General features: G+C 44.9%; 1 protein-coding gene across 3 annotated transcripts in view; it reads left to right on the plus strand.

Moving 5' to 3' along the window:
- mrpl48 (mitochondrial ribosomal protein L48) overlaps window positions 1-16,627 on the plus strand; it is a 59,648-nt gene that overhangs the window by 13,858 nt on the left and 29,163 nt on the right. For all 3 annotated transcript variants that reach the window (XM_085999462.1, XM_085999463.1, XM_085999461.1), the window contains exon 4: window positions 11,710-11,795. In XM_085999462.1, coding sequence (XP_085855588.1) covers window positions 11,710-11,795 — 86 coding nt within the window. The remainder of the gene's footprint in view (window positions 1-11,709; window positions 11,796-16,627) is intronic.

The following is a 16,627-nucleotide window of genomic DNA, read 5'->3' on the forward strand; positions in this document are numbered from 1 at the left end:
TTCCGTCTCCACTTTTAGTGTAACTTTCACATCATCCGCTTCCTTTGTGAAAACAGATGCAAAGTACTCATTTAATAGAGTTATACAGCGCAGAAAGAGGCCCATCGTGTCTGCGCCGGCCATCAAGCCCTGTCTATTCTAATCCCATTTTCCAGCACTTGGTCCGTAGCCTTGTATGCTATGGCGTTTCAAGTGCTTATCTAAATGCTTCTTGAATGTTGTGAGGGTTCCTGCCTCTACCACTCTTTCAGGCAGTGAGTTCCAGATTCCAACCACCCTCTGGGTGAAAAAGTTTTTCCTCAAATCCCCTCTAAACCCCCTGCCCCTTACCTTGAAACTATGTCCCCTGGTTATTGACCCCTCTACTAAGGGGAAAAGTTCCTCTTTGTCTACCCTATCTATGCCCTTCATAATTTTGTACACCTCAATCAGGTCCCCCCCTCAGCCTTCTCTGCTCTAAGGAAAACAACCCCAGCCTGTCCAGTCTCTCTTCATAGCTGAAACGCTCCAGCCCAAGTAACATCCTGGTCAATCTCCTCTGCACCCTCTCCAATGCAATCACATCCTTCCCATAGTGTGGCGACCAGAACTGCACACAGTATTCCAGCTGTGGCCTAACTAGCGTTTTGTACAGCTCCATCATAACCTCTTATATTCTATACCTCGGCTAATGAAGGCAAGTATCCCATATGCGTTCTGAACCACCTTATTTACCTGTCCTGCTGCCTTCAGGGATCTATGTACATGCACACCAAGTTCCCATGGATTGGAGGGTAGCTAATGTAACCCCACTATTCAAAAACGATGGTAGAGAGAAAACGGGGAATTACAGACCGGTAAGCCTGACATCGGTAGTGGGAAAATGCTAGAGTCCATTATAAAAGATGTAATAGCAGAGCACTTGGAAAACAGTGACAGGATCGGACAAAGTCAACATGGATTTACAAAAGGTAAATCGTGCTTGACTAATCTACTGGAATTTTTTGAGGATGTAACTGGTAGAATAGATAAGGGAGAACCAGTGGATGTGGTGTATTTGGACTTTCAGAAGGCTTTCGATAAGGTCCCGCACAAGAGATTAGCGTGTAAAGTTAAGGCACATGGGATTGGGGGTAAGGTACTGACTTGAATAGAGAACTGGTTGGCAGACAGGAAGCAAAGAGTTGGAATAAACGGGTCTTTTTCCGAGTGGCAGGCAGTAACTAGTGGGGTACCGCAGGGATCGGTGCTAGGACCCCAGCTATTCATAATATATATAAATGATCTAGACAAGGGAACTAGATGTAATATCTCCAAGTTTGCAAACGACACAAAGCTGGGTGGGCGTGTGTGCTGTGAGGAGGATGCCGAGAAACTCCAGTATGATTTGGACAGGTTGGGTGATTGGGCAGATGCATGGCAGATGCAGTATAATGTGGATAAATGCGAGGTTATCCACTTTGGTGGCAAAAACAGGAAGGTAGATTATTATCTGAACGGCAATAGATTGGGAGAAGGGGAAGTGCAACGAGACTTGGGTGTCCTTGTGCACCAGTCGCTGAAGGTAAGCATGCAGGTGCAGCAGGCGGTTAAGAAGGCAAATGGTATGTTGGCCTTCATAGTGAGAGGATTCGAGTACAGGAGCAAGGATGTCTTGCTGCAGTTGTACAGGGCCTTGGTGAGAACACACCTCGAGTATTGTGTGTAGTTTTGGTCGCCTTATTTGAGGAAGGATATTCTTGCCGTGGAGGGGGTGCAGCGAAGATTCACCAGACTGATACCTGGGATGGCAGGAATAACGTATGAGGAGAGATTGGGTCGATTGGGCTCATATTCGCTGGAATTTAAAAGAATGAGAGGGGATCTCATTGAAACTTATAAAATTCTAACAGGACTAGACAGATTAGATGCAGGAAGGATGTTCCTGATGGCGGGGGAGTCCAGAACCAGGGGTCACAGTCTAAAGATAAGGGGTAAGCCATTTAGGACAGAGATGAGGAGGAATTTCTTCACCCAGAGAGTGGTGAACCTGTGGAATTCTCTACCACAAAAGGCAGTTGCGGCCAATTCATTAACTATATTGAAGAAGGAGTTAGATATATTTCTTAAGGCTAAAGGGATCAAGGGATATGGGGAGAAAGCAGGGACAGGGTACTGAATTTGGATGATCAGCCATGATCTCATTAAATGGCGGAGCAGGCTCGAGGGGCCGAATGGCCTACTCCTGCTCCTATCTTCTATGTTTATCCTCTGTCTTTCCTAGGGTCTTACCATTCATTGTGTATTCCCTTGCCTTGTTAGTTCTCCCAAGATGCATCACCTCACACTTTTCAGAGTTAAATTCCATTTGCCACTGTTCTGCCCATCTGACCAACCCGTCTATATCGTCCTGTAGCCTGAGACTTCCCTCCTCACTATTTACCACTCCGCCAATTTTCATGTCATCTGCGAACTTACTGATCATACCTCCTACATTCATATCTAAATCATTAATGTACACTACAAACAGCAAAGGACCCAGCACCGATCCCTGCGGGTCACCACTGAACACAGGCTTCCAGTCACAAAAACAACCTTCGACCATCACCCTCTGCCTCCTGCCACTAAGCCAATTTTGGATCCAATGTGCCAAATTGCCCTGGATCCCATGGGCTCTTACCTTCTTGACCAGTCTCCCATGTGGGACTTTGTCAAAAGCCTTACTGAAGTCCATATAGACTACATCAACTGCACTACCCTCATTCACGCACCTAGTCACCCCCTCGAAAAATTCAATCAAATTGGTTAGACATGATCTCCCCGACAAAGCCATGCTGACTATCCTTGATTAATCCTCGCCTCTCCAAGTGGAGACTAATTCTGTCCCTCAGAATTTTTTCCAATAATTTCCCTACCACTGATGTTAGGCTCACTGGCCTGTAATTCCCTGGTTTATCCCTACTACCCTTCTTGAATAATGGTACTACGTTAGCTCTCCTCCAGTCCTCTTGCACCTCCCCTGTGGCCAGAGAGGTTCTGAAAATTTGTGTCAGAGCCCCTGCAATCTCCTCCCTTGCCTCACACAGCAGACTGGGATACATCTCGTCTGGGCCTGGGGATTTATCCACTTTTAAGCCCGCTAAAACCGCTAGTACCTCCTCTCTCTCAATACTAATTTGTTCAAGTATATCACAATCCCCCTGCCTGATTTCTATGCCTACATCATCCTTCTCCATAGTGAACACAGATGCAAAATATTCATTTAAAACCTCACCTACATCTTCCGGCTCTACCCACAGATTGCCACTTTGGTCCCTAATGGGCCCTACTCATTCCCTGGTTATCCTCTTGCCCTTAATATACTTATAAAACACCTTGGGATTTTCTTTTATATTGCCCGCCAGTGTTTTTTCATGCCCCCTCTTCGCTCTCCTAATTTCTCTTTTAAGTACCCCCCTGCAGTTTCTATACTCCTCTTGGGCTTCCACTGTTTTTAGTCCTTTGTATCTGCCAAAAGCCTCCCTTTTTTTCCTAATCCATTCTTGTATATCCCTTGACATCCAGGGTTCCCTGGACTTGTTGGTCCCACCTTTGACCTTTATTGGAACATGTTGGCGCTGTACTCTCTCTATTTCCTTTCTGAATGACTCCCACTGCTCTGATGTGGATTTTCCTACAAGCAGCTGATCCCAGTCCACTTTGGCCAGATCCTGCCTTATATTAAAATCGCCTTCCCCCAATTTATAACCTTTATTTCCGATCCATTTTTGTCCTTTTCCATGACTACCTTAAATCTCACTGAATTATAGTCACTGTCACCAAAATGCTCTGCTACTGACACTTCTATCACTTGCCCAGCTGCATTCCCTAGAATTAGGTCCAGTATCGCCCCCTCTCTTCTAGGACTTTCTACATGCTGGCTCAAAAAGCTCTCCTGGATGCACTTTAAGAATTCCGCACCCTCTAAACCTTTCACACTCTGACTATCCCAGTTAATATTGGGGAAGTTGCAATCCCCTACTATTATTACCCTATTATTTCTGCACTTCTCTGAGATTTGCCTACATATCTGTTCCTCTATCTCCCCCTGACTGTTTGGGGGCCTATAGTACACTCCCAGCAAAGTGCTTGCCCCCTTTTTGTTTTTAAGTTCTACGCATAAGGCCTCATTAGAGGAACCTGCTAAGATATCATCCCTCCTTACAGCAGTAATTGACTCATTGATTAATATTGCGACACCCCCTCTTTTACACCCCCCTCTGTCTCGCCTGAAGATTCTATACCCTGGAATATTGAGCTGCCAGTCCTGCCCCTCCCTCAACCATGTCTCTGTGATTGCAGCAATATCATACTCCCATGTGTTCATCAACACCTTCAATTCATGTGCCTTACTCGCAAGACTCCTTGCATTAAAATAACACTGTGATTCATCATGGTAAGTTGCATTATGACTCATTGGGACAGGTTTGATGGACCAGCTGGTCATCTTCCACCTGACTTTTCCTTTCTCTTAACTAACTTCTAACATCTAGGAAAACCTCTTGGACACCTCCTTTCCAGGTTGAAAATCCCAAATTTCTCCAGTCTTTTGTTATAACTCAGATCCTTGAGACTGAGGATCAGCTTTGTGGCTCTTCTCTGCACAGTCTCCAGTGCTTGACTGCTTCCCTTGTCTCTTGGTAACCAAAACTGAGCACAGTACTGAAGCTGTAGTCTGACGAGCGCACTATACAGTTTAGGCACAGCTTCTTCTGATTTGTGTTCTCCTGTTTTAGTGATGTAGTTTAATGTTCTGTTGTTGGTTTTGTTGATTGGTGTTCTGCATTGGTTGGACATATTTAATGTTAAGTCTATGAAGATTTCTAGCACATTAGGAACACTCCATGTCTCCCACTGTAACTCATTCTTCCCCAAAGCCTCAGAACTGTGGAACTCATTGCTTCTCTAAGTCTTCCCTTCCTCTTACAATCTATAGGCTTTCAAAGCCCAAGCGGTATCACGTTACCTTTTATTATTGATTCGCTTCAACTTCTTTCTACCCTTCAAGTTGGTGGTGTCCTGCAGTATGGCCTCTGTCCCTTCATCTATGTTTCTCAATTTAAAACAAAATGCGGAAGTAGGGTTAAAACCCATGTTGGTGTAATATGGTAGCACAGTAATACTCCAAGATAGAATAAGGAACCCTAAAATAGATCGGGCTGCTGGCCCAGATGAAAGCCACCCAAGGGTCCTTAAAGAGATGGAACAGGTGCTGCGCGAGCCCCTTGCCCATATCTTTAATAGCTCGCTGGAGTCGGGGACTGTTCCCTCAGACTGGAAGGATGCCAACGCAGTTCCGATTTAAAAAAAGACAGAACCAGATAACAATAGGTCCATTAACTTGACTTCAGTGATAGGTAAGATGCTCAACAGTATCGTTGGAGATGCCCGATTTAACCACTTGGGTAGAGACTGTTTTATCAAGGACACCCAACACGGCTTCTGAAAAAGATTTATCATGTCTTACAAATTTGATTGAATTTTTTGAAGAAGTCAGCAAGATTGAGAATAACAACAACAACAAATTGCATTTATATAGTGCCTTTGACATAGTAAAACTTCCCATGGCACTTTAGAGGAGTGTTATCAAACAAAATGTGATACCGAGCCACAGGAGCTATTAGGACACATGACCAAAAGCTTGGTCAAAGTGGTAGGTCTTAAGGAGCGCCTTAAAGGAGGAGAGAGAGGCGGAGAGGTTTATTGAAGATAATTCCAGAGCTTGGGGCCGAGAAAGCTGAAGGCGCAGCCTCCAATGGTGGAGCGATTTTAAAATCAGGGATGCGCAAGAGACCAGAATTGGACGACCACAGATCTCGGCGGGTTGTAGGGCTGGAGGAGATTACAGAGATAGGGAGGGGCTATGCCATGGAGGGATTTGAAAACAAGGATGTGAATTTTAAAATAGAGTGAGTGCAGGGGTAATGGGTGAACAGGACTTGGTGCGAGTTAGAATACGGGCCGCCGAGTTTTGGATGGCCTCAAGTTTATGGAGGGTGGTAGATGGGTGGCCAGCCAGGAGAGTATTGGAATAGTCAAGTCTAGAGGTAACAAAGCCATGGATGAAGGTTTCAGCAACAGATGAACTGAGGCAGGGCAGATACGGGCTATGTTAATGAGGTGGATGTAAGCGGCCTTGGTGATGGAATGAATCTGTGGTCACAAACTCATCTCGTTCAAATACGACACCAAGGTTGTGAACGGTCTGGTTCAGCCTCAGACAGTAGCCAGGGAGAAGGATGGAGTTAGTGGCTAGGGAACAACATTTGTGGTGGGGACCGAAGACAATGGCTTCGGTCTTCCCAATATTTAGTTGGAGGAATTTTCTGCTCATCCAGTACTGGATGTCGGACAAACAACGTGACAAATCAGCGACAGTAGAAGGGTCAAGATAGGTAGTGGTGGTGAAGTAGAGCTGGGTGTCGTCAACGTATATGTGGAACTTGACGTTGTGTTTTCAGATAATGTCGTGAAGGGACAGCATGTAGCTGAGAAATAGGAGGGGGCCAAGGATAGATCCTTGGGGGACTCCAGAGGAAACGGTGCGGAGAGCGGAAAGAGAAGCCATTGCAGGTGATTCTCTGGCTACGACTGGATAGATGAGAATGGAAGCAGGCGAGGGCAGTCCCACCCAGCTGGACGACGGAGGAGAGGTGTTGGAGGAGGTTGGTGTGATCAACTGCGTCAAAGGATGTAGACCGGTCGAGAAGGATGAGGAGGGATAGTTTACCACGGTCACAGTCACATAGGATGTAACCTGGTAGATGTTGTCTACTTGGACTTTCAAAAAGCTTTTCACAAGAGGCTTTTCTACAAGTTGGAATCTAGTGGCTTAGTGATAATCTTCTCCGATAGATTGAGAATTAGCTGAATGCCCATAGGCAGAAAGTTGTTGTCAATAGATTTGGATTTGCTTTGTGACCGGTTACCAGCAGTGTCCCGCGGAGATTGGTATTAGCACCGTTGCTATTTACTATTTTAATTAATGACCTAGATGTAGGTGTTTGGGGAATGGTCTGCAAGTTTTCAGATGACATCAAGATATGTGCGAGTGTTGGGTCTGTAAAGGATGCTCGACTACTCCACACAGATCTCAATATGTTGGGGGAATGGGCTTGTTTAGCAAATGATGTTTAACTTAGAAAAGTGTAGTGTTATACATGTGGGCAGGTCTAATGCTAAATATACATATGCCCTACAGGGAACAGAATCGAAGCCAGTGGTAAAAGAGGGAGATCTGGGTGTTGTAGTACATCACCCTCTAAAGGTTCATCACCAATGCTGTGAGGCTATAACCAAAGGAAACAGGGTTCTAGGTTGTATACACAAGACAATTCAGTACAAAACAAAGCATTTTGTTCTTGTATAAAACCTTGGATAGGCCTCAATTAGAACACTGTCAATTTTGGTTTTCTCACACACAGGATATTGAGGCTTTGGAAAGAGTGCAGAAGGGCAAGATTAATTCCCAGTCTAAAACACCTTACTTACCCAGCTAGACTTCGAGTTAGGTCTTTTTACTTTAGAAACGCTTAGGGGGTGATTTTGCCAGCCCTGGGGAGGCGGGACCGCCGGGAAAATGGCAGAATTTGGGGGCGGGTGCCATCTTGCCAGGAGGCGGGTAGCCGACCCGTGCCGGGTCCCGTCTCCTTGGAGGCAGGAAGGGATTACAGCCACTTAACTGCCATTCTCCAATGCAACAACCATCTAATTTCTACAAAAGAAAGAGGTTTGATGAGGTCTTGAATTCAAGAACTCATTAAACTACAGAGAATGTCAGCGTTTGACAGCTTCACAGAGCTGTCAAACGATGACAATTCATCTGTCAAAAATGAAACGTCATACGTTGACGTTCTCTGTAACCGGCTTTCCCTTAATTGGCCTGCTAAACCCGCTGAGTGGGCTTAACAAGGTCAATCAAGGGAAAATAGCGTGGGTTGGCCAGAAGTTGATGGAGGCGGGACTGAAACCCGACAAGTGGGAGTCCTGCCTCCAAAAGCTCCCCATTGGCAAAATCCAGCCCTTAGACTCGGGTGATTTGATCGAGGTTTATAAAATTAATGCAGGGACCAGATTTTTCAAACAGGGACACAGAGCTAAGCCAGGTAATTACATGCCAGGGGTAGACAGAATTTTAGAGTCTTTAATTAAAGATGAAATGACCATGTATATCTAGATAATAAGAAAACAGTTAGAAGCAGCCAGCAGAAATTTCAAAAGGGGATGTTCCTGGTTGACAAACCTCTACGAATTCTTCAAGGAGGTAACACACATGGTAGATGGGGGAAATGCAGTGTTCATTTGGACCAATTATCTCAACTAGATAGGCTGGGGAGGATCGGGGCCATGCTTGAAAGTTATGTAAGGGCAGAACTAGGTTTGATGTTACAAGTTGTAGGTACCCTGAAATATAAATTGGAATCGATTTAAGCACAAGAATGAGAAATTTAAATCTGAGCCGTTGTGCGACAGAGATCAGTGATGGGTTAGCCTTGGGAAAACCACCTCTGACTGATTTAAAAGTAGTTGTTTTAACCACACCTGGCTGATTCCTGTACCTATATATGTGTGTGTGAGAGAGACACAGACACAAGCAGTGTAACCTTTGACATTGAGCGATGTCACCCAAGATCTGTTAATTTTTTTAATGAGTAAACCGTCAGTGCTTTATTGTCAAGATGAGACTGCAGTGGTTGCAGCAGTGATGTTAATGTCTGGTAGTTGACTGCTTCGATGCTAATTTCACTTCTGATGAATTTAACTCTTGGGAAAAGAGTGAGTGAAAGTAATGTCACTGCAATAATGCACTTGTAGATGTGTTGTATTCTCTGGAGTGAGAGCTCAGCACCTGAACCGCAGTGAGAAGAACTCAGATAAGTGCTAAGGAACTAATTAACAACTCATGTAAATAATGCTCAGTATGTGTTCCGTCATTATCTCCAGCTAATTGAGGTTTCAAATTTAATTTTACATGAAAAAAGCATTTTCAGTGTAAAACCTATTGGGCTACGCAAGGTTCAAATCTGAGGAATGCAACCATTGAGCTTTTAAATTTGTTTGTTTTAAATCTCCCATTTTAAGTTAATTTAACGATTGTGAGTATACTTGTTTATTGTTATGAGACCTGGTGCTGCTTTATATCTACCAGTTCCACAGCAAAGGTCTAACACCAGCTGAAATGAGGAGGAATTTCTTCACCCAGAGAGTGGTGAACCTGTGGAATTCTCTGCCACAGAGGGCGGTGGAGGCCAGTTCATTAAATATATTCAAGAAAGAGTTGGATATATTTCTTGAGGCTAAAGGGATCAAGGGATATGGGGAGAAGGCAGGGACAGGGTACTGAATTTGGATGATCAGCCATGATCTCCTTGAATGGCGGAGCAGGCTCGAGGGGCCGAATGGCCTACTCCTGCTCCTATCTTCTATGTTTCTATGTATTGAGGCTAGTCTGTGTCAGGGAGATGGATCAAACTAGGCTGCTCTTCATAGTGGTCAGCTTGCTAGCAATATTAACAAAGACATTGGAGCAGGTTACAACGGGAATGATTTGTGACATTGGGAAACTTTAGGGAGGAGAGTGAGAAAGAACAGAATTTTTTGAATTGGCGAAAGTTGTAGGTTTTCATAGTCTCTGGTTGTTGGATGTGGGTCTGCCTATCTGGTGGAACTGAGATTTCAATAATTATCATTGCATGGAAGCTAGTAGGATGGAGATCGCAGTTTGATTTATCCTCAGAATTGCAGTGCCCCACAACGCAATTTCCTTTACACTGGGGAGACCAAACGAAGGTTGGGTGACCAATTTGATGAGCAGCACCATTCTGTCTGACTTCCTTGTGACTCACTAGTTCAATTTCCCTCTTCCTATTTCCACTCTCACTGTTCCCTCTCTGGCCTCCTGCACTGTTCCAATCACGCTCAACACACATTTCAGCAACAGTATTTCCTCAGTCTCCTTGGCACCCTGCAGCCCTCTGCTCTGAACACTGACCTTAGCAGCTTTAAACCTTTGCTGTCTTCCCCATTTTCTTGTCTGTTTCTCACATCTACCTTTCATTTAATTCCCTTCCAGCATTAAGTTGTTTTCACCCTTTTCTTATTTGTTGCCTTTTTTGTGCCTCTGTGATAGGAGCCAGAGAGCCTGACACCTGCTGTTCTACCACTCCATCCTATATAGAGGCTTAGTTGCCCTCTAGTTTTTTCTTATAATGGGCCCATACTCAAAATGTTAACTTATCTGCCATCAGACCTGTTTTGGTAGAAATTTATTTCACATTGCTAACTTGCTTGAATTGTTTGACGAATCGTATGATGGTCTATCATGCTCCCTCCTGTTTCGTTGGCCCGTATTATGTGTCTGTAACACTATAATGATGACCTTTGATCAGTTCTGACGAAAGGTCATCAACCCGAAACGTTAACTGCGTTTCTCGCTCTCCACAGATACTGCCTGACGTGCTGAGTGTTTTCTTTCAGATTTCCAGCATCCGCAGTATTTTGCTTTTTTATTACTACAGGTAGACTATCCTTTATCCGAACTTCCGAAAACCTCTAAAAACTGAAAGTTTTTTTGTTCAGCGTAAGTCATGCGCACGACATGACCAGAGTGGCGCACGACTTACGCTGAGCAGGGCAGAGGGTCACAGAGTTCCCTCCTGGGTAGGAGATTGCAGGCTGAGCCGGGCAGTGTGAAGGAGGTACCGGGAGAGTGAACCCAACAATACAGCGGCCCGTCCGATAGCTGCAGCGGCCCGTCCGATGTTCTTTTCTCCCCCCGACCCGACCCGAACCGAACCACAGCCCGTCCGATATTCTTTTCTCCCCCCCCCCCCCCCGGACCCCCCTCCCGACACCACCCCCCCCCCCCCCCCCCCCCGGACCCCGACCCGGACCCCCCCGACCCGGACCCCCCCCCCCCCCCCCCCCCCGACCTGAACCGCGGCCCGTCCGATATTCTTTTCTCCGACCCCCGACCTGATTTGCGGGCCAGCTTAGTAGGAGTCAGCCAATATCCAGCTTTCCAGAGAAGCAGGAAGGGGAATGAGACACGGAACAGTCGCAAGAGGTAGCCTGAACTTTTAAAATTTATATTAAATACAAATTTCCCAGTCTTATAATACCTTCTGAAATCCGAAAAATTCCGAAAACCGAAACTCAGCTGGTCCCAAGGCTTTCGGATAAGGGACAGTGTACCTGTATAACAAATCTGTTTAAGACAGGACTGTGTTGGCCCACTAAATGCATTAAAGGCCTTTCAATTCTGATGAAACGTCCCATCCAAATATTAACCTACCTTTTTCCCTTTCAGACACTGACCTGTTGTGCATTTCAGGATCTTTTTGTTTATAGTTCAGATTTTCAGTGTTTAAAGTTTTCCTTTTATCCTTTCCTTTATTCAGCATCTACATATTTTCCTTTACATGATCTGTACATGATTTTCTATAACATTTTTTCAGCTGACTATTACTAAGTAAATCTAGACAAAAGTGCAGACTCAAAGGATGTTCGATAAATGTAATTAAACAAGTACATTCTAATCCTGTTAGGTTTTTTTTGTACAAAAAATGTTATTGTTGGTCTTCAAAGAGTGGGCTCAATTACTTTGTGTCATTTTTGCATTGACCCTGCACTGCCACCAGGAGATGGGACATCTCAGGAGTGTGACCTGCTAATATATTTTAATCAAATAAATTCTACATTCTGCGTACACAGGTAATATCCTAGCCAGCAAGAGACATTACAGGTCGATGCCCACCCATGGGATTGGGAGGTATAAATACCTACTGCCAAGAGAAGTGGTAAGTAATATCTTGTTTGCGTGTCTGGATTAAATTCAATGCACAGATGGTACTGAGATGATTAATTGCAAAATTCTCTAATCGGCTTAGTTTTGAAATAGATAATTTTTATGGTAGCTATTTAGTATTGTTCAAATCAGGTACTGACTTACTCTCCTTCCCCTCCCTAATTTACTGCCTCCTCCTCCCTTCCTCTCCCGAAGGATCTAACTCTTACAGTCGCTCCGGCAGCCCTACAGGTCTTCGCTCAAATTTTCACCTTCCTGTGTGACCCTAGACAGTGACTGTCAACTGGCAATTTAAAGTTTCAACCCTTCCCTCACCTTCACATGGTCCATCTCTGACTCTTCCCTTCCCTTCCTCGACTTCTCCGTCTCCATCTCTGGGGATAGGTTATCGACCAATATTCACTACAAGCTCACTGACTCCCACAGCTACCTGGACTACACTTCCTCCCACCCCGCTTCCTGTAAGGACTCTATTCCATTCTCCCAGTTTCTCCGTCTCCGCCGTATCTGCTCCGACGATGCCACCTTCCACACCAGTGCTTCAGACATGTCTTCCATTTTCCGCAACCGAGGATTCCCCTCAACCGTGGTTGACACTGCCCTCAACCGTGTCAGTTCTATCTCCCGCACTTCTGCCCTCACCCCTACCCCTCCCTCCCGGAACCACGATAGGGTTCCCCTTGTCCTCACCTTTCACCCCACCAGCCTCCACATTCAACGGATCATCCTCCGGCATTTCCGCTACCTCCAAAGTGATCCCACCACCAAACGTATCTTCCCCTCCCCTCCCCTTTCAGCATTCCGTAGGGACCGCTCCCTCCGAGTCACCCTAGTCCACTCCTCTATTACCCCAAGCAGCCCTTCCCCTTCGCCTGGCACCTTCCCGTGCAAGCGGAGGAGATGTAACACCTGCCCCTATACCTCCCCCCTTCCCACTGTCCAGGGCCCCAAACACCCCTTCCAGGTGAAACAGCGATTTACTTGTACTTCTCGCAATTTAGTATACTGTATTCGCTGCTCACGATGCGGTCTCCTCTACATTGGGGAGACCAAACACAGATTGGGTGACCGCTTTGCGGAACACCTCCGTTCAGTCCGTAAGGGTGACCCTGAGCTTCTGGTCGCCTGTCACTTTAATTCACCGCTCCATTCCCACTCGGACCTCACCGTCCTTGGCCTCTTGTATTGTTCCACGGAAGCTCAACGTAAACTCGAGGAACAGCACCTCATCTTCCGATTAGACACTCTGCAGCCTTCCGGACTCAATATCGAGTTCAACAATTTCAGATCATAACCTCGGCCCCTATTACATTTTTTCTTGTAATTTTTCCACTCCTTTTCTCCCCCCCCCCCCTTTTCCTTTTGTTTCTCTCTCACACCTGGCAACTATCTCTTGCCCTGCCAGTACACTTTACACCTAATCTCAGCCTATTACCATCTCGTCTAGCTTCTAATACCTTTTATTGTCTCTTTTACTTCTTTTGTTTCTTTCACTTCTTTTGTCCGATCGCAACCCTGCCTTCGATCTATTTTCTTTTCTTTCCAGTTTTGAAGAAGGGTTCGACCCAAAACGGCAACTCAAATTTCTCTCCATGGATGTTGCCTGACCTGCTGAGTTTTTCCAGCATTTTCTGTTGTTATTTCAATTTAAATGGAGGGCCTGATTGTGTTTTCACCTGACATCCACACAAGTGCACCTGCTGTGTGGCTCAATTGCATACTGTCTTTAGCAATTGTGGGCTCTTTATTTTGCCCCTCTAATATTCTCTTCTCCTTGCAAATGAAGGAACTTGCATTCATATAATGCCTTTCGTCACCACAGGACGTCCCAAAACTCAATGAAGTACTTTTGAAGTGTAGTCATTGTTGTCACACATCCGTGTCATAACTAAGACCTGCTATTTCCACCTCTAATATCACCCCTGACTCATTTCGTCTGCTGCTGAAACCCTCATCCATGCCTTTGTTACCTCTAGACTTGTCTAATCTGACGCATTCCTGGCTGGCCTTCCACATTCCACCCTATGTAAACTTGAGGTCATCCAAAACTCAGCTGCCTGTGTCCTAACTCGCACCAAGTCCCGTTCGCCCATCACCCCCGTGCTTGCTGACCTACATTGGCTCCCGGTTAAGCAATACCTCAATTTTTAAAATTATCATCCTTGTTTTCAAATCCCTCCATGGCCTCGCCCCTCCCGATCTCTGTAATCTCCTCCAGCCCCACAACCCTCCGAGATATCTACGCTCCTCTAATTTGGGCCTCTTGAGCATCCCTGATTTTAAATCGCTCAACCATTGGTGGTCTTGCCTTCAGCTGCCAAGGCCCTAAGCTCTGGAATTCCCTCCCTAAACCTCTCTGCTTCTCTACCTCACTTTCCTCTTTAAGATGCTGCTTAAAACCTACCTCTTTGGCCAAGCTTTTGGTGATCTGACCTAATTTCTCCTTATGTGGCTCGGTGGCAAATTTTGTTTTATAACGCTCCTGTGAAGCATCTTGGGACGTTTTACTACATTAAAGGTGCTATATAAATACAAGTTGTTGTTGTAATGTAGGAAATGCGGCAGCCAATTTGTGCACAGCAAGGTTCCACAAACAGGCACTGATATTTGTTGGGGGAGTATGGCTGCCTCAGGTAGTTAATTTGTGGTTAAGTTTTGGCAAGTTATTTTCTATCTAATTTGTTTTCACCCAATGCCCACAAATATAAATGCAGGAGTCATTGAATGACCATCAGGAGCAGGAACACTGTTGACGTTTCCCTTCCCTAGCCTGAGGCGTTGAGGTCAATTATGGTATAGTACCTTCTTCACTGGGAACCTGCCTGGCTGTGATCATCTAACTCCCCACCAATCCGAGATTGTACCTGGAACCTTCCTGGTTTATCTGGCTCAGTTCCACACCAGGAAGGGCAGTTACTGAGCCATGAGGGTGCTATAGAAATCTCACTTGTAATTCCTTTACCATACTGTCATTCAGACTTGACATTTTGCATCTTAAACTCAAGGAAGAACCATAGAGCTGACGTCAGTAGCAGATGGCTCTGTAAAGTCAGTATTGGTCCTGTATGCAAGTCAGGAGATGTCAGTTTAAAAACCCAATGCCAGCCAAATGTTGCTGTGAGGATTTTCCGGTTCAAACTCTTCTTACAACCTTATTTTTCTTTCTGGACTGTTGTTTGTCATTGATAGTGTCGGTTTCCTAAATGACTTGACCATAATTATTTATGTTGCGAGCAATCTGTTACATTGACATCTGGGCTGCCAGTCAAGCCCGAGATATCCTGATGCTGCTTGTACTAACAACAACAGCTTCCATTTATATAGCGCCTGTAACGTAGCAACATTGAAGATCATTGTGATTGCAAGACTCTGCAACATCTGGGTTTCTTAGTTCAGTTGACAATTTGAATACAATCCTGTAACTTCAACAATATAGAGACACCCTACTCACCTGATGCACATAGAAACCCACAAATGTTCTTAAGATCAGGAGAAACTGTTTTGTACGGAGGGTTGTGGGGCTGTAGAATGCACTACCTGGGTTAGTGATTGAAGCAGAGATCATGTCACTTTTCAGTCTGAATTACATGCTTTCTCCCCAAATAGACATGCTCCACTTCTTGAACTCCAGAGCCTTTAATTGCAGATTAACAAGAGTGAAGGCTTCGAGACCTCCAAGTGTGTAACTGTAGTACTGCTGGAGTTTAACCAGCTAAAACTGCGCAAATTACTTCCATAAACTACAAGCAAGCTTCCTGTTGTTTAACCAGCCAGGACCATTAAAAGGGAAATTACAGAAGCGTGCAATAAGGACACAGCAGTCATCATGGGTGACTTTAATCTACATATAGATTGGGCTAACCAAATTAGTAACAATACTGTGGAGGAGGAATTCCTGGAGTGTTTACGGGATGGTTTCCTGGACCAATATGTCGAGGAACCAACCAGAGATCAGGCCATTTTAGACTGGGTATTATGTAACGAGAAAGGATTAATTAGCAATCTTGTTGTACGAGGCCCCTTGGGTCGGAGCGATCATAATATGATCGAATTCTTCATTAAGATGGAGAATGAAGTAGTCGACTCAGAGACTAGGGTCCTAAATTTAAATAAAGGAAACTACAATGGTCTGAGGTGCGAGTTGGGTAGGATTGATTGGGGAATGTCACTCAAAGGGTTGACGGTGGATAGGCAATGGCAAACATTCAAAGACCGAATGGATGAACTACAGAATTTGTTCATCCCTGTTTGGCACAAAAATAAAACAAAAAAGGTGACTCGACTGTGGCTAACAAGGGAAATTAGGGATAGCATAAGATCCAAGGAGAGGACATATAAATTGGCCAGAAAAAGCAATAATCCTGAGGATTGGGAGCAATTTAGGATTCAACAAAGGGATTAATTAAGAGGGGGAAAATAGAATATGAGAGTATGCTTTCAGGGAACATAAAAACTGACTGTAAAAGCTTTCGTAGATATGTGAAGAGAAAAAGATTGGTGAAGTCAAGCGTAGGTCCCTTGCAGTCAGAATCAGGGGAATTTATAATAGGGAACAAAGAAATGGCAGACTAACTAAATACATATTTTGGTTCTGTCTTCACAAAGGAGGACACAAATAACCTCCCAGAGATGCCGGGGAACATAGGGTCTGATGAAAGGGAGGAACTGAAAGAAATCAGTATTTGTACGGAAATGGTGTTGGGGAAATTGATGGGATTGAAGGCCGATAAATCCCCAGGGCCTGATAATCTACATCCTGGGGTACTTAAGGAAGTGGCCCTAGAAATAGTAGATGCATTGCTGATCATCTTCCAACATTCGATG

This window comes from Somniosus microcephalus, chromosome 10, assembly GCF_052327205.1.
Source record: "Somniosus microcephalus isolate GS21.2 chromosome 10, FLI_Smic_1.0, whole genome shotgun sequence".
NCBI lineage: Eukaryota > Metazoa > Chordata > Chondrichthyes > Squaliformes > Somniosidae > Somniosus > Somniosus microcephalus.